Source organism: Carassius gibelio, chromosome B13 (assembly GCF_023724105.1).
Source record: "Carassius gibelio isolate Cgi1373 ecotype wild population from Czech Republic chromosome B13, carGib1.2-hapl.c, whole genome shotgun sequence".
Classification (NCBI taxonomy): Eukaryota; Metazoa; Chordata; class Actinopteri; order Cypriniformes; family Cyprinidae; genus Carassius; species Carassius gibelio.
Window position 1 is genome coordinate 23594550 of NC_068408.1, and position 21334 is coordinate 23615883.

General features: G+C 40.7%; 2 protein-coding genes across 4 annotated transcripts in view; one reads left to right on the plus strand and one right to left on the minus strand.

Moving 5' to 3' along the window:
• The first annotated feature begins 333 nt into the window (after positions 1-333).
• Positions 334-2651, plus strand: tuba4l (tubulin, alpha 4 like). Its single transcript, XM_052572967.1, has 4 exons — positions 334-462; positions 565-784; positions 877-1025; positions 1624-2651. Exons 1-4 carry the CDS (start codon positions 460-462, stop codon positions 2599-2601), a joined length of 1350 nt encoding a protein of 449 aa, XP_052428927.1. The 5' UTR covers positions 334-459; the 3' UTR covers positions 2602-2651.
• A 1780-nt stretch (positions 2652-4431) lies between these two features.
• The window catches only part of LOC127970394 (cullin-9), a 42471-nt gene continuing 25568 nt past the window's right edge, over positions 4432-21334 (minus strand). Inside the window, exons 21-42 of one of the 3 annotated variants that reach the window (XM_052572963.1) lie at positions 21050-21235; positions 20787-20813; positions 19701-19831; positions 19247-19429; positions 18875-19032; positions 18436-18634; positions 17850-18021; positions 17370-17515; positions 17166-17295; positions 13588-13790; positions 12495-12757; positions 10102-10474; positions 8528-8668; positions 8276-8440; positions 7906-8069; positions 6897-6990; positions 6594-6668; positions 6407-6517; positions 6203-6320; positions 5833-5966; positions 5647-5738; positions 4432-5565 (exon numbers count right to left, since the gene is read on the minus strand). In XM_052572963.1, coding sequence (XP_052428923.1) covers positions 5361-5565; positions 5647-5738; positions 5833-5966; positions 6203-6320; positions 6407-6517; positions 6594-6668; positions 6897-6990; positions 7906-8069; positions 8276-8440; positions 8528-8668; positions 10102-10474; positions 12495-12757; positions 13588-13790; positions 17166-17295; positions 17370-17515; positions 17850-18021; positions 18436-18634; positions 18875-19032; positions 19247-19429; positions 19701-19831; positions 20787-20813; positions 21050-21235 — 3470 coding nt within the window. In that variant the 3' untranslated portion in view covers positions 4432-5360. Of the gene's footprint in view, positions 5566-5646; positions 5739-5832; positions 5967-6202; positions 6321-6406; positions 6518-6593; positions 6669-6896; positions 6991-7905; positions 8070-8275; positions 8441-8527; positions 8669-10101; positions 10475-12494; positions 12758-13587; positions 13791-17165; positions 17296-17369; positions 17516-17849; positions 18022-18435; positions 18635-18874; positions 19033-19246; positions 19430-19700; positions 19832-20786; positions 20817-21049; positions 21236-21334 lie in introns of all 3 variants that reach the window. The other 2 variants (XM_052572962.1, XM_052572964.1) reach the window with 2 other exon arrangements.

Genomic DNA, 21334 nt, shown 5'->3' on the forward strand with positions numbered 1-21334 from the left:
CGAATCCTTATCCCTTATAGAATTAAGTATATATATGTAACTAAAATATTCATAAGAGAGGAGACTGGTACATGTTTAAACATGGCATGAACTTTCATATTCTTACATAGTCTTAATTGTTCCCCTGAGAATTTAATAGCCTGATCTGTTATTGACATTAATTAATCTTGTGTAAGCTCAGCACAAACTGTATTGATTTCTTATTCAATAACAAAGACATGAGTTTCGAGTGCGATAAAGCCTGTTCTGCTCTGAATCTGCTGGGCTGCCTGTTTTATCAGGTAGAGTTCATTATAAGCCACACCCTTCTAATTTGAAGCCAATATAAACCAAGATCAGGTGAGCTGCTCTTAGAAAGATTACAGACTTTAGGTGTTAAGGTTTGCATGCAAGTGGTTTATTTTTATTATTATTCCAAGGTTCTTAATTAGTTTCTACTTGCTGTGATACTTGAGTAAAATGGTGAGATTACTGATGGTTCTCGTCACAGTATTATTAGTTCTGCCACTTTAGCACTTGCCCGCAGTTGACTTTTGTGTTTGTGTTTTGCCTTGGTCAAACCAGAGGGAGTGTATTTCCATACATATTGGTCAAGCAGGTATCCAGATGGGTAACTCCTGCTGGGAGCTGTATTGTTTGGAGCATGGCTTCCAGCCGGATGGCACCATTGTTGCTGATGGAGGCTCACTGGTTGACTCCTCTTTTGGCACTTTCTTCAGTGAAACTGGTGCTGGGAAGTACGTTCCCCGTGCAATCTTCATTGATCTAGAGCCAACAGTTGTTGGTAAGACTGAACACCATTCAAGCTTCTTAATTATTAAAGAATCTTGTCGCTGTACTTCCAGTGTAGCTTTATTTCTTTTGTTTGAACTGCAGATGAGATCCGTAATGGGCATTATCGACAACTGTACCACCCTGAACAGCTCATCAGTGGCAAGGAGGATGCTGCCAATAATTATGCTCGTGGCCACTATACCATCGGTAAAGAGATTGTAGATTCTGTGCTTGACCGGATGCGCAAAATGGTGAGTTTATGCTTTAATTGATTGGCTGAATCAGGCGTGTTTGATTAAGGTTGGAACAAAACTGTGCAGAGCTGTGGCCCTCCAGGAACTGAGTTTGAGAACGCTGCTTTAAAATAAAGAAGATCTTTATTGGCACCTATACAGTTCAGTGAAGAACCTTTTTAATCCTTGGGTTCTAAAACTCTGGCCCTCAAGGTCCCCTTTCCTGTAGATTTTCATTCCAACCCTAACCAAATACACCTGAACAAGTAAGGTCTTCAGGGTCACTTGAATGTTTTAGACCAGTGACTCTGATCAAGCATAAGCTAAACCCTGCAGAACATGGTCCTTGAGGGCCAGAGGTGAGAACCACTGCTTTAATATCTTAACCTGTTTTGCAAAACCCTCTTTATAATGGGGAAAGTTTCTTCAGATGATTCATTCACCTTTTAAGAACCGTTCACCAAGATCTTCAGGTGAACCCAAAATGGTTCCACCATTTTCTGTGAAAATTTGGAACCTTTTTTTTTTTTTTAAGGTATTGTGACAATTCAGAGTCTTGAATTCCTGGTCAGATCTGAACTTTCCCATTTTTTTTTTTCCCTTGAATTCTCTCTAGGCGGACCAGTGCACTGGTCTGCAGGGGTTCCTGATCTTTCACAGCTTTGGTGGGGGAACTGGCTCTGGTTTCACATCTCTGCTGATGGAGCGACTGTCTGTTGATTACGGTAAAAAGTCCAAGTTGGAATTCTCTGTATATCCTGCCCCACAAGTCAGCACTGCTGTGGTGGAGCCCTACAACTCGATCCTTACAACCCACACTACTCTGGAGCATTCGGACTGCTCCTTCATGGTGGATAATGAAGCTATCTTTGACATCTGCAAGCGAAACCTCGACATCGAGCGTCCCTCTTACACCAACCTGAACCGGCTCATCGCCCAGATCGTGTCCTCCATCACCGCATCACTGCGTTTCGATGGAGCCCTAAATGTGGACCTTACAGAGTTCCAGACCAACCTAGTCCCATACCCACGCATCCACTTCCCACTGGTCACCTACGCTCCTATCATTTCTGCTGAGAAGGCTTACCACGAGCAGCTCTCTGTTCCAGAAATCACCAATGCCTGCTTTGAGCCGGCAAACCAGATGGTGAAGTGCGACCCTCGCCGTGGAAAATACATGGCCTGCTGTTTGCTGTACCGTGGTGATGTGGTACCGAAAGATGTGAATGCTGCCATAGCCAACATCAAGACGCGCCGCTCCATCCAGTTTGTAGACTGGTGTCCCACCGGGTTCAAGGTTGGAATCAACTACCAGCCGCCCACTGTTGTCCCGGGAGGGGATCTGGCCAAGGTGCAGAGGGCCGTCTGCATGCTGAGTAACACCACTGCTATTGCAGAGGCGTGGGGTCGCCTGGACCACAAGTTTGACCTGATGTACGCAAAGAGGGCTTTCGTGCACTGGTACGTGGGTGAAGGGATGGAGGAAGGGGAGTTTTCAGAAGCGCGAGAGGATATGGCTGCGCTGGAGAAGGACTACGAGGAGGTTGGTGCGGATTCCACTGAGGACGGTGGGGAGGATGAAGAGGAGTATTAAGTATGCAAAATGTTTGTATATTGAGTAAATAAACTTTAAATGCATCTGAACCCTCTTAGTTTGGTTCTTCGACTAGCTTTGCCTTCATGACCTTGATACAATGTAGTTTTGTTAGGGTTTGGGTGTCATTTTTATTCTTGGATGTTTGTAGAGCTTAATTGAGCCACGAACTAGTGTGGGGTTTTTCATGTCCAACTGAATGTCTATATACCATGGGTGCAGCAGGCACATTGAATGAGTAGTTCCTAACCATATCGGCCAAGAAAATCGCAACCGTTGGTCTTGCATGATGTAACTACAGAAGAGTTTTAAATCTGGGGAAAAATACAAACCCTTTCATCATTTGAGCGAGATGCTAAGGGTCTGATCAGATTCCGTGATCTAGGCTAAAAGTGCTATCGACAGACCAGGAGATGGATTTGGAAATACTTGAATGGATTCAAAAACTGTAAAACTTTGAAGTTCGAAACCATTTTCAAAAAAACTGCAGTGTTCCTTTTTAAATTTGTTTTGGGTCCATCCTGAAGCGTTCACTAGCTTTACAGATAAGCAAGAGTAGCTAAATGCGACAAAGTCTTTCAAATCTCTTCAACCAATACTTCGTATGTGGAAGTGCCACCATAAATGCTTCATATTAAAGTGTAGATCTTGCAGGATGTACGTTGCTAGAAGTGGTGTCTCTTTCTACTTCATTTCCACCGTATGTTGTTTTTGAGCATCGTGTTTACTTTGAATGCAACTCTAAAGTGGCACGGTTTCATATGAAGTGTGTGTAGTCTGGGGATGTCCCCTTTTAAGAGCTAATAGTCTTTTCCCCTCTAGGTAGAATGTTTCTTGGCATGTGTAAGAAAATTTTGCTACCTCAAAAATGGCAAAGTAAAACCAAACATTCATTTGGGATGCACCGTGTGGTGAATTCCCAATATAAATTTTGTATTAGTGTGTGTTGGGAGTAATTACCATAAGACTCTTATCAAAATCCAACTTAAGTTTGATCAATACTAGCTGATCCAATATTTATCCCATGCAATAAACGCCGGTGTCTTAAAACAGTTTAAAAATAGCTCCTTATCTGTGATGTAGACTGGAGGATCATAGTCTTCAGGATACTTTTTCCAGTGGCCTCCCCTCTGCTGATCCAGCATACTTCAGATAGGTCTGATGTACTTGTATTAGCTCATCTGCAATGCCTCTATGGGATGTTGTCAGATGTTAAATAAAGATTTAGAATGTAAAATTGTATCCGATGTTCGTACACTGCAGATGCTTTCCAGGCGAAACACTCTTTGAAAGACATCTTGGAGATGTGTGCAACCAGCATTCAAAGCCCTGGAGATCCAGGCCAGCATCAGGTCAAAACAACAAAGTGGAGGTGACCGGTCAGGTGTTACACCCTGCTATAAATAGTTGCAATTTCATGTCAACTGCAGGTGACATTTTGAACTGGTTGGACCACTTAGAAAATGCTTGTTGGGGAGGATACGGCAACTACTTTTCATTTATGAAGGGAAAAGGGATGGCCTTGAGGTATCATAAATTTCTTTAAAAATCTAGCAGATTGTTTGGTCACAATCATAGCTGCTTCAGGCAACTAAACACCAATGAAATGTTTTCTCCAGATATTACAGACATTTAGTTTTTCAGGTTAGTACTCATTCTGTGTTAATGCTCCCAGGAATAAAATGAACTGGTCTCAAGATAGTTTTGAAAGTTGAACTACTAAGGGGACATTTAAACCTTCTAACGTTAACATACTTAATTTTTGGGAGCTTTTGTAGATACAGTTCTGATTCACAACAAGACGACGACAAACAACCCATGTACACGCAATTTGAAGAAAAGCGTTTATTTTGTGAGATGAAGTTGAGCAACTTTAAGTTGAACAGAGAAAACATTTCAGAAGATGGACAGTATATGAATATATAGGCATCTCAATTCAGAACTGGACTTTGGAAGATATTTTATATCTCCATCTCTATACAAGCGAACATCAACATGTCCAAAAAAAGAATTACAATGTTTTTTTTTTGGAGGAAGAAACTGAAAAAAAGCGATTAAGCTATGTTTTGGTTAGCAAGTTATGCGACGAGCTACAATGCTATTAAATATTTATTGCCATAACATCTAAATGAGTCAGGCTGAAGTAAAATGTTTGAGTGTGTAGGACAGAACCGGCAGGTCACTGAAGCCCAATCCTCGTCATTTTTCATGCTGCTCTGAAACACAGATGCTGATGTTTTTCTCAAGTCTTTGCAAATATTTCCAAATGCTTACGATCATTCAAATGGTGACCAACCAACTTAACGTCATATATGAAGGCATTTAAAGGAATTTAAAATGGAATAAAGGCAAGTGCTTTTGGTATTCAAACTAAATACACAATGCCGACACCTTTGACCACATTAAAAAAAAAAAAAAAAAACAGCTTTCAAAATTATACGTCCCTTCTCTTTCAATTTCAAAACCATAATTCCTCTAGAATGTAACATCCATCCTTCATTGAACTTAAAGTACCCCTCGTCAGCAATGAACGAAGCAATTTTATAACTGCAGCAGAAGCCTAAATAAAATGTGAAATACCACTTTCGGTGGAACGACGAATTTACGCTAGGACTCAAAGTAGATACTAAGTGCGAAGCAAAAACTACGTTACAGAAAACCTTTTTTGTTGTTGTTCTTATATCGGGGTTGGAATTTGTAGTGTCTACTTGTACATTGGTAGGCATCGTGTAAGCACTGTGTATCACTCTCAGGGTCATTTAGTCCAAAGGGCTGAAGTCCCTCTCTAAGTTTTCAGATTCGTCATCATCAGAAAAGAAGTCGTCGTCATCTATATCTTCCTCATCGTAATCCTCGTGCCATTCTGGAACGTAGTCATCGTCATACACTTCAGACTCGTCCGCGTCATCGCCAGGGTCCTCGCCGGCGCAGTTATTGTTATCAGTGTCTCCATCAGATTTGGACCTGAAATAAAAAAAAAAATCACAAAGGTGAGGCTCGTTGCAGAAGTCAGTTGTGATTCTCTGTAGATGTGTGCTGGCTCACTCTTTGTTGGTGTCCGTGAGGTTAGCCAGATTCGAGGCCTGCGCAGTCTCCTGGTCCTGCTCGGTCTTGGACTGATATCCCACACGGAAGTCCTGCCAAAAACATGATTTATCCCAGATGGTCAAATGAGTGCTTTGAACGCTTGTCATGTTAAGCTCAAAGGCGTCCATACAGGAGTAGGTTTACCTGAGTGGAGTGCTGGAGGATGGCCACAAGACGCTCCTGGATTCGGCGAATGAGCTCCAGGCCAGTGTTTAGGTGTTCAGGTTTCAGGAGTCGGACACAAGATGCAAGATCAGTGCACTGCAGCAACGTCTCCTCTGAAACCAGAATCACAAGCAGTTTTATCGTCACGCATCAGAACTAAACAACATTCAATTAGAGCACAATTTCATCAGGACGACTGAGTTATTGGGTTGGTTTGGCTCAAAGTATACAACTGTTTACTATAAAAAAAAAGTAAGTGCTTCCAGGACCAAGTCTGGTAAAAAGGTCATTGTTGCAAAGGTTTCTTGTATAACGTTCCCAAAAGCAACGGCGTGTCCCTAACACTGACCGAGCAGGATCTGCAGGGCGTTCGTGTGAAGGTCCAGAGCTTCTGTCTGTTGCTCCATCACATCCATCTTCTCAGTGTCCTGGTTGTAATAGCTGTAAACACACGAGTATGCCAGCACCTACATGACGAACGACACAAACACAACTATTAGCATGAAGAAAAAAACATAAAATAATAAATAACATCATCATAATAAATTCCCACCTTTCGAGCTTGGGCGAGAATCTTGCAGGCGTCGATCACAAATGTCAAAGACTTCATCTGTAAAGCTTCGTTGATGGAAAACACCTTATTCTCCAGATTGATTGCAAAGTCCTGCAGAAAGCAAGAGACAGACACTTATAAGAACTTGAAGCATATGAGCTCAATGCAGTGAAGGGCTCCAACAAACCTTGGCTTGGTTATGAAATGTGCATCTCTCGTTGTAGTCCTGGAACTTCTTCTCTTGCCTTGCAGCTTTACTGACCTGCGATTGCATATTAATATACAGCAATTATAAAAAATCAGAGCGTCCAGTTTGAAACTGTGAGTTTTGAAAGCCTGTGTGTACAGAGGCCTCCAGAATAATAGAACATGCACTTCTTGAAAACAGACTGGAGTCGCAGCCAAAAAAGGTCAAAAGTTAATGAACAATAATGAGGTGAAACCTAATTAATCGCTCACAGGAGCCCACACATCTTCTGAAGACGCTTACCATGGCCGAGCAGTTGTAATAATCCTTATGCGTTGGCTTCCATGGCTTCAGACATCTCCAGCAAAATCCATGATTACATTTGGCACACGTCATACTACACGGAGAAAAAGACATAAGGTTTACACTCAGTATTAAAGCTAATGTTACATAGTGCTGAAATGGAATAATAAATATGAGACATTTGTGACCTTGGACCTCAAAACCAGCGTCTTAAGTGTTTTTTGAGATTTATACAATGTATACAGTTGACATAAAGCTGAATAAATCAGCTTTCCATTGATGTATGGTTTGTTGGGATCGGACAATAATGGCCGAGATACAACTATTTGAAGAATCTGGAATCTGAGGGAGCCAAAAAATCTAAATATTGAGAAAATCGGCTTTGAAGTTGTCCAAATGAATTCTCAGCAATGCATATTACGAATCAAAAATTAAGTTTTGATAAATTTATGGTAGGAAATTTAGTTAAGTGAAGTGAAGTGACGCGTCATTCAGCCAAGTATGGTGACCCATACTCAGAATTTGTGCTCTGCATTTAACCCATCCGAAGTGCACACACACAGAGCAGTGAACACAAACACACACACACACACACACACTGTGAACACACACCCGGAGCAGTGGGCAGCCATTTTATGCTGCGGCACCCGGGGAGCAGCTGGTGGTTCAGTGCCTTGCTCAAGGGCACATAAGTCATGGTATTGAAGGTGGAGAGAGAACTGTACATGCACTCCCCCCACCCACAATTCCTGCCGGCCCGGGACTAGAACTCACAACCTTTCGATTGGGAGTCCGACCCTCTAACCATTAGGCCACAACTTCCCTATTTACAAGATATCTTCATGGAACATAATCTTTACTTAATATCCTGATGTTTTTGGCATAAAAAAAAAAAGAAAATCTATAATTTTGAGCCAAACAATGTATTTTTGGCTATTGCTACAAATACACCCCAGTGACTTAAGACTGGTTTTGTGCTCCAGGGTCACATCTGCGCATGCACACTCACTGCAAACAACCCTCGTTCTTCTCAATCTGGGCCTGGCAGCTGGGGCAGCGTTTGGATATAAGCTTGGCCAGATGTTTACTCTGTGCTTCCATACTCATTCCCTCATAATAGCCTCCATCATCCATCCACTGAGACATGTGACTGCAGCTGGCTGGGTAGTGCGCCTGACGATTGGACGAGAGAGAGAGGGATTACACAGCACAGGACCAGTGGATAACTCCAAGTTAATTGGGTATCTCATAAATACCCACGTGATTCCCATTATTCACACTGAAGCTTTTTTTAAACACGAAATGTAAACCGCGCACAATCTCAACAGGTCTCTATATACAGAAGCAGCTATCCTCTGATGGTTTTAGCATTGGTGTACCTCTGGGAAGTTACAGCTGAAGCAGGAGGACCAGCAGCACTTGGAGCAGGTGCCCATGCTACCGATGTTCTCCTTGCACAGGATCTGGTCGCAGCCCTGAGGGTTGGTGCACCAGGTCAGGTTGGAGCAGCACTCCACGAAGCCTCGCAGAAGAGCGCTGTCATACTGCAGGAGGAAGCACAGGGTACAAACTCATTCTCCAGTCCCCTAAACACACAGAGTGAGTGTGTGTGTGTGCTGACCTGCACTTACTTTGGCAATGGTGTCCTTATCGGTGAGGATGTTGTGAAAGAACTTGGAGGTGGGCTGAGTCCGACAGTCTGTGATGGGACAGTCACAGTTCATCACCAGATTCTGTTCGATACGAGCAGTGAGGTACTCCTGCCAGCAGGACTAATGGGAAACACAGTTTAACAACTTCACATTCATACTGGGCCAGATTTACGAACAGCGTGCAACAGCACAAACCCTCTTATTGAGATCTAAAACTACTGTCTGGATTTATTCATTCAAGACACGCAGTGAAGAATTAGCAATGAAAAGGTTGCATTTTATTATTGCATATGCATTTATAGGAGTTTCTCTTTCAGGCGTAACATTTATAGTAGGAGAGCATTTAAATGAAGCACAAAAAGTTAATTTACCAAGTTTTGATTTAGTCGGTTTACTGGTATTTGCAACATTATAAAAAGCATATCTTAACTGATTTTTTATCTGCACTTAATTATAATTGGCTCTGATTCGTTGCGATCCTACACTATTAATGGAAATTATCCAGCAGCGTCTGTGTTCATTAACTTGCACACGGTCTGTAGATTACCTGAAGAAAACTGCGCTTGTATGGGACTGTGGTCTCACGCTAATATGCCTGTTTAGTAAATCTGGCCCATGAATATACTGACGTATTACATGCATATGCCATAACTGTTACTCGTAAAGACAATTAAATCAAAATCAGGCTTTTAGTCTTTAAGCTGCCAGTCATCTATAAAATAAAATGTGACAAATAATAATAGAACTTGACAAAATTAAGTTGGAACACATAAAATACACTTTATCTTCCACAAAAATGAGAGTAAAAATTATTTCTAATCCTCATGTACTAAACAAAATAATGTATCTAAATGTTCATGCTTCGTAGCTCTACAGGAGTTACAGAATTATATTTTTTTACTGATTTACAGAGCCATATTCAAAAGTTTGGGGAAGGTACATTTTGGGGATTTTTTTTGTGTCTCTCATCAAAGCTACATTTACATTTATATTTAAAAACTGAACTATTTTTATACATGTAAACATTTATTCTTAAAAATAAATTCTATAAAATAGATTCCTGTGATCAAAAAAAAAGCTGAATTTTATACCGCAATTACTGTTGAAATGAACATTTTGTATTAGTATTATCGTTGGTACAGTTGTGCTGCTTAATATTTTTGTGGAATATGTTGTAAAAAAAAAAGAAAGAAAGAAAAAAAAAACGGATTCTCTGAATATTTGAAATATAAATATTGAATTGAATCAATGTAAAATGTCTTTATGGTCACATTTGATCAGTTTAATGCAACCTTGCAGAATAATAGGTAATTGCTTAAAAAAATGAAAAAATCCAAACAAACTCACTTTATAAAGGTTTTTAACTACTATGCACTTTCACTTAATATAATCACATTTGATATAAATGCACTTACTGACCCCAAACTTTTGAACAGTACTGTATTTTCTTAAAAGAGACGAGCCCTTTAATATGCTCCGTCTAAATGTGCATTTTCCACAGGAAACACATCAACGCAGTGTTTAACTCTGAGAGGTTGTAGCCCCGCACTCACCCTGCAGCAGTAGTGCATGCAGCAGAGCATGGGAGGGGGGTCACTCTCTTTGGACTGGGACAGGCACACGGGACATTGGGCCACGGGGACCGGGGCCGGCTGGGGGTTGCGGATCTTGAGGCCGGCAGCCAGGACCAAGGCGTCTGGGTCATCCGTGTACCGCTGGATCAACAGGTCCACGTTCCATTTGCAGTGCATGAGCAGGTGCTCGGCCCGGTCCAGATCCAGGCTCAGGGTCCCCGCCACCTGCTGGACGGTGCGCTGCATCAGCTGCTTGACCTCGTCTTGAGTCATTGTGCGACCCATGGAGAACAGCACGGCCTCCAGCACGCCGTCCTCCGGATGCTGCGGGGGAACTATTAGGCCTCCCAGGCTGCAGAGGGAGACATACAGTCACACAAAACATCATTATGTGGATGTGGACTGGGAAATCACTGACGTCAGGGATGGGCATTTTGAGCAAACATTTCCACATTCTCAGTGCTGCTTATATGGGAGAACGGATTTAAACATGGTAAAATTCAATACTATACATTGTTACTGTAGCTGGAAGAATGCTCAAATTAGCCAAAATATTTAATAAACCAATAAAAAAAAAAATGTAAATAAAAAAAAACCCATTTATTACCTTTTAAAAGCCACTAAAAAAATTACTGATTTTATTCTGGTCAAGTTAAATTTTTTTAATTCCCTTATATCCACCACATTTAATAAGGAAATAATATAATTATCCCTTTGCACTGATTAAAATATAATTTTTTAATAGAAAAAAAATAATAGTAATAATAATCACCTTTTAAATAGACCATCAAATAGAATAAATTAGCAACAAACATGATTCAAAATTTAAAAAGACTTTATTTTTAAGTGGTAAACATAAGTTGCCTCATTTCAAAATATCTAATATATTTATGCTAAAGTCTGTACTGAAGAAGCATAATTATTAGATTTTTAAAAAGTGGACTAAAAACTGGTCAAAAAATGACATTTTAATTCTGTCATTTACTCACTCTGATGTTGTTCCGAAACCCTTAAGACTTTTAACCATCTTCAAAACACAAATGAAGATATCCGAACGGATTTAATTTGGTTTTTTATTCATATATAAACACTGATTAATGCACAAACATAGCACATACAAGTATATGGTAAATGGAAGCTTAAATGTGTTTGCAAAGAGATTTGTTTGTGTCAAGCAAGTGTGTTTTGACCATATGTGTTGTGTGTTTTTTCATATGTTTGTGTCTCTTCAGACAACTTGGATTAAAACCACTCGATTCATAGAAATAGCTTTTACAATATCTAAAAAAAAATGTTTTAAAGTTTTGGTTGCATAGCCTTTCAGTGGAAGGACAAAAAGGAACAAAAGATATTAAAAATACCTTCATTTGCGCTCTGAAGATAAACAAAAGGGTGTTTCAAAACCTTTACGGGTGAACTAACCCTTTCACTATGGCATTCCATTGGCTGATGACAATATTCATTCTGACCAATGAGGAATGGACAAGCTCCGTCCATGAGAAGTTCACAGTCAGCACAACTGCAGACGTTAAGCCAAAAAAAAATAAACCCCAGCAGCAAACACTTCCTGTGCCACTGAAAATGCATTTGCCAGTATTTGCTCCAATCACAGACACTGCTCTGAAACCTCCTGTAGTGAGCTGCTTCCCTGTTTACTGCGGTCTTCTAAAGCCTCGTACACACCGGGACGATTATCACACACGTTTATCCACACGTCTTTTGTGTTCATACCCAAACGATTTCCACTGGCGATGAGTCGGGTGAACGTGCTAATTCACTCCCTGAAATTAGATGGCGCTTAATAAAAAACCCTGGGTACACATCCAATTTGATTTGCAATTCCTCTCCATAACAACTCCCTCTTATAAAGACTTTTGTCGTCGCTGTTGCGTTTCTCACAATGCCCTTTGTGTTCAGACACCAAAGAGACCAGTAGATCTACATTCATCTTGCCTCGATGCATCTTCTTGGTCTACTTACTTCCTCTTCGTTGTTAACGATCAATGTGTGCTCGGCAAGACCGTTTTGTGCTTGAGCGCCACCAAGTCATGCTTTACTGTAACTTCAGAAGCTCCGGGCACGTGAACAAAAGTGGCAATCTCATTGGTCAACCAGATTTTAAACATGGCCATCAAACCAAAAAAATAAAATAACTAGCCCGAGACGTTTTTTTTTTTTAAATGATGCTTTTATGCCATACATTTTGCGTGTTGGTGTGTACAGTCACATTGGCGCCCTTTGTTTAGTCACAAGCCGTTAAACGCACGATATTGGTCCCGGTGTGAACGAGCCTTTAGATGAATGATTTGTAACGCTCTTCATGAGCAGCAGCTCCACATAAAGGGATCAAGGGTTAAGGGTCATCAGCACACCTGGTGTCGGCTTTGCTGCCACCGCCGCCGCTTGCGGAGCTTTTTTTCACATCCATCTTAAAGGAGAACTGCGCCTGGCCCTTTCGGGGTGTGGACGGGTCCTCCATCAAGAACTCCACGATGTGTGGGCTTTCCTCGTTGCGGCGGAGGTAGCCTTTGTTGATGACGTGCATGATGCAGGACAGAACGTCTGTAGTGCTGCAGCTGAATCGAACCGAGGGACGAGTGCGACTCGCCTCCTGCTTCTGACACCGGTCCAGCACCTGCAACGCCACAGCAAACACACACACATTATCACTCTTGTTCAGAATTAACACTAAAACACATAAAACATACATACAAAAGCACATCTACTTTCAGAACTATTCGATTAGAACATTCAGTAAAATTACATACATTTTTATTTACATAAAGCATTTTTGTCCAGTGTAAAAAGTGTACTAGGGCTGTCACTAATGGTTATTTTGGTAATTAAGTAATCTGATGATTATTTTGATGATTATTAGAAAAATCAGATAATTATAATATTTTTGTTTGTGGTAATAAAAATAGACCTTATCTAACAATAGCTATTAAAATACATATATGATAGTAATGAGGCAAAAATATTTAGTTCAAATAAAGCATCAAAAGCAAGTAATCATATGGTTTTATTGAACAAAACTGTTAAAATAAATCTTGTATTAAAACAAGCGATCTAATGTACATTAAGCATTATAATAAACGCCTGCACACGATAGTTTTTAAAACTACTGCCCATATCCATGTTTAATACTGACTTACACATGTTCACCTAATCTTTAACATTTGGCTCTTTTTTTTACTACACAAATGCTATAGCCACTGTAATGTCTTAAATATATGGATATCAAAACGCCTAAACTCAGAAAGAGAGAGGGTTTCATCTTTAACCCTGCATCACATATAGTTATTTAACTGAAGCGTAACATTTATGAATTCACACTAGCATTATGCTTTATTATGGTTTTTAAACCGTGTTCGCACAGAAACTGCTAAATGAAACTCGAGGACTTTCAAGGACTACTTTTTTCATTTTCACATATAGATAGATGCAAAATAATTGATACTTTACCATGAACACTAAATTGTCAATGTGCATCTCCTTCTCGTTCTTCATGATCTGCACAATGAGACAGTAGATGTAGTTCCTCTTCCGCTCTAGTGTGAGTGCAGCGTCTTCATCCACATTCAGGTAGGTCTGCTTGGGAAGCAGGAAATGACAACCTTGTTTGTCCGAGCTCTGCGAGAGGGTCTTCATGTTCAGTCTCAGGACCCCTGAAAAATTCAGAATTAAATGGTTTTGAGTCAGATTTTTCGTACAGTCAGAATTCAGAGCACTGAACCCCGAGTGATTCAAACCAGTGATTCAGAGATTGAATCAGATATTGTTCATAATCACAAATGAATCACATTCGGTTATGAACGCGATATTGCGTAGCTTGTCAGCGAACTACGACTTTGTCTATTAAGTGCCGCCCCATTTGAAAGCAGGTGATAGATATTTACCACTGTAAGGATGAAAGAGCCTGAGATACTTTGATCTCCTGACAAACAGACAATACAAACATACACGGGCATCTTTGAGACACCCCACAGAGTGGAGGAGCAGGAGACCTCCTCCCCTTCTGACCATTTGTTTCATTTTAAATCCCTTCACCCATTCTTCCTTCTACTCAAGCCCCTTTCACACTGCCATTCCGGCATATACAGGGGTAAAGTGTTCCTGTAATTGTTCCCTGGTCGCTAGATTTGGCACTTTCACACTGCCAGTGATGACCCGGCATATGTGCGTGCTTTCACACACAACCCTTGAAGATCCCGTAATGACACGTGACATCAGCGCGTGACGTGTAATGTACGAGTCGACAACGCTTGGCACGTTATACTTTCACCGAAGCAAGCAAACGATCTCTGCATCAGCGCGGAAAGTGAGGAACTAACTGATCTCTGCTTCATTACAGTTTGCACATATGTTTTCGTCGCGAATGTTGATCTTCCTTCAAAACAGCCTGTAAAAAAGTCGCGCGATAACGCGCGTCATCACTTCGATACGGAATTAGATCTGGCTTTTGTTCACACAGCGCTCGTTCCGGATCCATTACCGCAATGATAAGCCCCTTTCACACTGCACGTCGGACCCGCAATATTCCCGTAACATTGCCTGGTCGCCTTCTGTGTGAAAGCAACCACGTCCCGGAATTGATTACCGAATCGAACCCGGGTCGGGGACATAGTAACATTGCGGTAATCGATCCGGAACGAGCGCTGTGTGAACAAAAGCCAGATCTAATTCCGTATCGAAGTGATGACGCGCGTTATCGCGCGACTCTTTTACCGGCTGTTTTGAAGGAAGATCAACATTCGCAACGAAAACATATGTGCAAACTGTAATGAAGCAGAGATCAGTTAGTTCCTCACTTTCCGCGCTGACGCAGAGATCGTTTGCTTGCTTCAGTTAAAGTATAACGTGCCAAGCGTTGTCGACTCTTACATTACACGTCACGCGCTGATGTCACGTGTCGTTACGGGATCTTCACGAGTTGTGTGTGAAAGCACGCACATATACCGGGTCATCACTGGCTGTGTGAAAGTGCCAAATCTAGCGACCAGGGAACAATTACAGGAACACTTTACCCCTGTATTTGCCGGAATGGCAGTATGAAAGGGGCTTTACTATGTCCCCGACCCGGGTTCGATTCGGTAATCAATTCCGGGACGTGGTTGCTTTCACACAGAAGGCGACCAGGCAATGTTACGGGAATATTGCGGGTCCGACGTGCAGTGTGAAAGGGGCTTCAGTCTGCTCAAAATGATTACATGAAAATGTCAATGCAAGTGACTGAAATGTCTGGTATCATTTGAAATGTCTCGGTGCAACTGGTACAATGGTCTCAATCTTACAAAAGTAGATTAGAAGATAATACAGATCCGAAGAGTCAAGAGATATCTTGATTACTGTGATGAGTGTCCTTTCCTAGGGTCCTCCATGTAAATTATCCCCTGTTCCCATTGAGTTGTAAAACCACCCAGGCTTGGGACCTGAGTTAATGCAAATTCCAATTGTTAGTTCCTCTCTCCATCTCGGGGGATGTTTTCTTGGTCTGAGGTATTTAAACGATTGCAGCAATATGAATCAGGGCGATTTCTGTAGCCAGAAAGCCCGTAGTGTGTTGTGTGTCTCTTCACTTCATACTATGTATTTTCTAAGGTCAGGTATGCATATTTTACTTGTAGATTCATCTTTGAGAATTTGATGTTTTCTAATGCTATGATTTGATATGTTTCAATTGGATATGTAATTGGCAGAATACATATTTACCTGACTGATAATAAATTGTTACATTTGATTTTATTCTGTTTTACTCTGTAATTATTGACTAGTAGATTACATTGTTCTTGTTAGCAGCATGAGCACCCGAATGAACGAGTTAATATAAAAGTAGGAGTTTACTAGAATAAATAGGGGTGCTCCGATCACGATCGGCCGATCGTTATGCGCATCTCGTCAGTAAAGCCGGTTCTCTAATCAGCAGTTAATTCCATCAGGTGCGTGATTTCTCATAGAGCAGCTGTTACTACACAGAGCCGTTGTTAATAGAGAAGATGCGCAAATCACGTTAATTTTCAGCGTTTATTGGCCCATCTTCTCAGTTAACAACGGCTCTGTGTAGTAACAGCTGCTCTATGTGAAATCACGCACCTGATGGAATTAACTGCTGATTAGAGAACCGGCTTTACTGACGAGATGCGCATTAACGATCGGCCGATCGTGATCGGAGCAGCCCTAAGAATAAATGTCAGAAGAAAACTAATTAAAAAGGCATACAACCAATTTGCATTTCAACCTAAATTCAAGGTCATACTAAAATGGAGTCATATTAAATAAATAAATAATATTAAAGACTTGAGTTTAACCTAAATTGAATAACTCTACGGGCTGAAAGACCGAACACGTAGAAAACTTTCATCCATCACCGGATACCTTCCTTGGGCCGAGTGCCTGGACTTTACACCACTAATCACAGAACCGGCTTTACTGAAGAGACACGCATGACAATCATATGAGATTAATCGTGCAGCCCTAATGCATTTACACTTAAAACGTTTGGAATAATTTGTAGGTTTTATGTTTTTGAAAGTCTCTTATGTTCACCAAGGCAGCATTTATTTGTTGAAAATGCTGTAAAACTGTATTGTGAAATATTTTTAGAATTGAAAAGAATTTTCTATTCCAATATCCTATATACATTTCAAAATGTAATTGATTCATGTGATGCAAAGCTGAACTTTCAGCATCATTACCAGTCTTTAGTGTCACATGATCATTCAGATAAGATTTTTACAGATGTCTTATTGAATTTAAAATCTACACACACACACACACACACATATATACATACACACACACACATACACACACACATATATATGAAATAAAATAGATTTTTTTTTAATTCAAATAAAATTTTACTTTAGTTTTTACTGTATTTTTTATCAAATTAATGCAGATAGATAAGAATTTTGAAAAAAAGAACTGTGTGTATATTAAAATACTTCCTCTATTGTATTCGTCAAAGCACCGATTTCTTTCAAATCAATGCATCAAGAAAACAGACGTCATCTCGTTCTGTGGTAATGAGGATCTCTCACCTTTCGTGGGGTCCTGTTCGGAGCCGGTGTGACTGAGGATCCCCTTCTCTGCAGTGAGAGGTTTGAGGGCATGGTTCAGCATGGCTGGAGAGAGACCTGTGGCCTGCTGCAGCATCTCCACATTCACGTCCTGTACAACAGGAAGAAAGTGAACCGTTCTGATATATAAAAACATTGCACCATGTTATGGTCTTCAGCTAGTACCTCATGTTTGTTGAACTGTAGCAGGATGTACATCTGCAGTGTGGAGACGTAGAGAGTACAGGAGCCATACTGAAGCTCAGCGTGGCCGAGCCATGTCCACTGCAGACGCCGAGGCTTACTGTGGGTCAAACCATACATGCGCTGACCTACAGGACAGACACACACATACAGATTCACTTCAACAGCCAGAGAGAACTGACCGTCTTCAGAAAAACTGATGTCATTTTCATTTAATGCCTGATAAAGTAGCGCCTATGTGATTACAGCCATTGTCGGGGAAACCTCTTTATTTCTCCCGCCCCAACAGCGCCACCTGCTGGAAGTGAATTTGCATTTGCAAGTCAGAGAGAAACTGGTGTCTATCAGCAAAGATAAATCCACTGGAAGCCCTGCTTTCTAAATATTGGTATGGGCCAGAGAAAAACCCTTAACGGTCGACCTCTATTTGCATTGCCAGAGATCATGGACATTTCTACTAACCGTTGGCATAGAAGTCTGTGAATTCAGCCAGGTAATTGCAGAGTTGAGCAGGGAAGTGTTTGCTGGGGTCCTCGAGGTAGCAGGGAGCCGACACGACCCAGCAGCGAGGGGACAACACCAACACTTTCACGTCACTCTCTTCCTCGGGTTCAGACACGTCCTCCTCCATCATCTGATCACAAAAAACACGACGAACCACAAAATAAACAGCATTAGCATTTAAAAGGACAAAGTCTGTTGGCATCTTCCTAAAAATCACAACTCAGGTTCACATATAATACATAAGGATGTGCATCAAACATTTATTCATGATTAGGGATGTGCAACAGGGATTGAGTACTCGGCCCGGCCGTGACAACAATGATAGAGCATGAAAATGTTGATTGTGTGAAAAAGAAAAAACAACAACTCAGAATCGATTCAGAATTGTTGAAAAGAGAATTGCAATGCATCGGAGAATGCATCGATCTTTTCTCCCACCCCTAATATATATATATAATTTCTCAGAGAAATCAGGAAAGTTGTCTAGAGAGGACACAAGAGATGTATTAATACCAGCTGTAGAGTTGAAGTCCATTATTCTCACCTCCTCAATGTTCTCCAGAGTTTTATCCAGCTGCTGTAGACGGTAGAGATGAAACTCCTGCTGGAGCTCCTCAGATTCACTGAGGTTTGTCAGCATCTGTTGGGGAAAGCGGTTTGGGAAGCAGGTACCGATCTGCTCCACCACAGCGCTCTCTAACCACACCTTCCCCTGACCCAACAGCCGATCACCCAGATAGTACCTGAGCACAGAGGAAGACATGCACAGTGTGAAACACCGGGTGAACCATAATAAAAGCTAGTGTTTCCCCGGAAAAAAAATCTTATAAATGAAATTTCATTGATAAAACAGATTAACTTATTACACATTTTTTGAACAAATACAAAAACAGTGAATCAAATATCAACAAGAAATGTAAAATGTTTCTATAATTGTTTCTGAAACCGCACTCATCCCCAGTTAGCAGCAGCTGTTCTCCCACCTGTAAAAGTGCTCGAAGGTGTTGGCCAGCTCCAGACCGGAGAGAAACAGCATGGGCTCCAGGAACTGCTGGAGCTGGTTCAACGTGTCCACACTTCCAGAGTCCACTCCACTATCCTGGATCATCTGGTCTATGTACTGTGCAAAACGTTCACTCACCTTCAAGTGAGTTATAAAAAAAAAAAAAAAAAAAAAAAAAAAAAAAAAAAACAGAATTACGTTTGAATTCTCGTTTCTATTCAAAATATCCTAATGTTCCAAAACCTAACCCTGATTAGTTCTTGAATTATGAATTAGATTAAATGGGCAATATGACAGACATTATCTAGACAGGTTTTCACAACATTGACCCAAGTATTCCCTGTTGACTCACATGCATGGCGGTCAGGATGGAGAGCTGCAGCAAGGCAGCAGAAAAGCCCTGACGGAGCGCAAGCACAAAGGCAGTGTGCTGTCCGAAGAGTTCCTCCATGGCACTCTTTAACCGGAGGAACAGAGCCCTGTAACGCTCTACGAAGTCAGGGAGGCTGCATGTCGAATCTAGGAAACTCTTTACCTGGAAAGAGCCAAACAAAAAGAACTCTAGAATTAGTATTGCATTAGTACAGTTCATTTCAGGCTGAAACACTGATGGTCAAATCAACATTTTTAATTGAACTGAAACATGGACACATGGAATCAGTGCTGTACAGTTCAGCAGAAGATTTCAGATTTCTGAATGATTTCTCTTTTTGTTCAGGTATTTTGATTAATTTGATTATACTTTCACAGACTAAAGCTCCACATTTAAATCCTACATTTCACCAAACCTAAAATGAATGTCTCACCTGTCGCTGAACGACACCTTGCCAGCACAAAGCGATGCCTGCAATGCTGCTAGCATTCTTCACTTTCGGTTTGCTAGAGGATGAAGATGAGCTCACTGCTGTCGTTTCCTTATTCTTTCCCTCTTTACCATCTGCAAAACAACAAAGGACATAAATTAGGACTCTTGACAAGTTGCACCATATTTCCAAACCACTCACACATCATGTGGCTTCTAACCAAAACATCAGCAAAAAACGATGTGCCAGCAATTAGGGCTGCACAATTCATCAAAATGTTGGTTCCCTTTAAATCTGTAGTTAACTTCTAACATGCATTATGAAAACAAAGACATTTCAGTGTTTGTTTTTAATTCAAAGACTTTTTGGCCTCCACAAATCTAGAGTAAAGCAATGGCACTTGTGCAGGACAGCAATTCACCTGATTTGAAAAATGGCCACATTAAAAAATGTCAACTACAAGCATAAAAGACTGTGTTAAAAACATAACAAAAACAACAAGAGGTTTCGAATGCAAAATATAAACACTGAATGTTGTAATGATAAAATTCAATATTACATAACATTACAACAAAAATAATACTTAACTGAAAATAAATAAAACGGAGACTAAAGTGGACCAGATAGTAATTCACTTCTGTTTTGGCCTCAATGTGAATGCAAAGAGAACCGGTTCATTTGCACTGGATTTGATTTTTTAAGTTTGAGTTCAGTTCTTGTAAAACAAGGACTCGAGTGTGAACTCGTTGTACTAGCTGCATAAAAGGGCATGAAAAATTTACAATTTGCAGTTTTTTTAACCTACTTATCAGCATGGAAGCTTTTTTTCTAGATATTTTGTTATCTAAGCAAGAGAAATCTCAAACTGCTGTCATAAATTATAAAATGAGAAGCCGGAACAATTCAAAAACATATTTAAAGACAGCGGAACTGAACTAATGGAAAAAACTAAAGAAACAAAAAAAAATAAAAGGCATTGTCATGGTGAGTTTGGAATTCAGCTGAGCTGATGGATGGGGGGGGGGGGGCTGCAAAATACATCAAATGAAGTCAAAATAAAATAAGATTAGCATTTACACTATTACTTACTCTTCAAATCTCTGCTTCTGTTGATACCTTCTGAAAACAAGAAACATACCTTGAAATACAGAAGCCTTCATTCAACACAATCTACAGCAGGTGGTTTAAAAACAGCACACCTGTGTTCTCTGGCTTAATAGAAGAGACTTAAATAGGACCACCATGAAACTATCAAATACGTCTGATGTATATATACACAAGTACTCCACAGTAGTGGCACTCCAGTCTCTAGAATGAAGTATTGTAGTTTTTATTGTTTTGAAGGCACTCACTGGATTTGATGGGAGGTTTGAGCTCTTCTGTATCAACTGTGCAGGTGTCCACATGGACGAGCAGATGAGTGAGACGCCGCACACGAGAGTTGAAGATGGACGCTGAGCTCTTACATCTCTTGGAGGATTCAGTGTTCTCCAAATATTCACTCATCAACCAGGACAGAGGGCTGAGAGCAGAAGTCTCTGTTATAAACAAGAAGATCAGAAATTCAATCGAAATGGACCACCCAGTTTAGCCACTTTTCAGAAGTTTGACACCATCTGTTGTTTAACTGTTTTTAA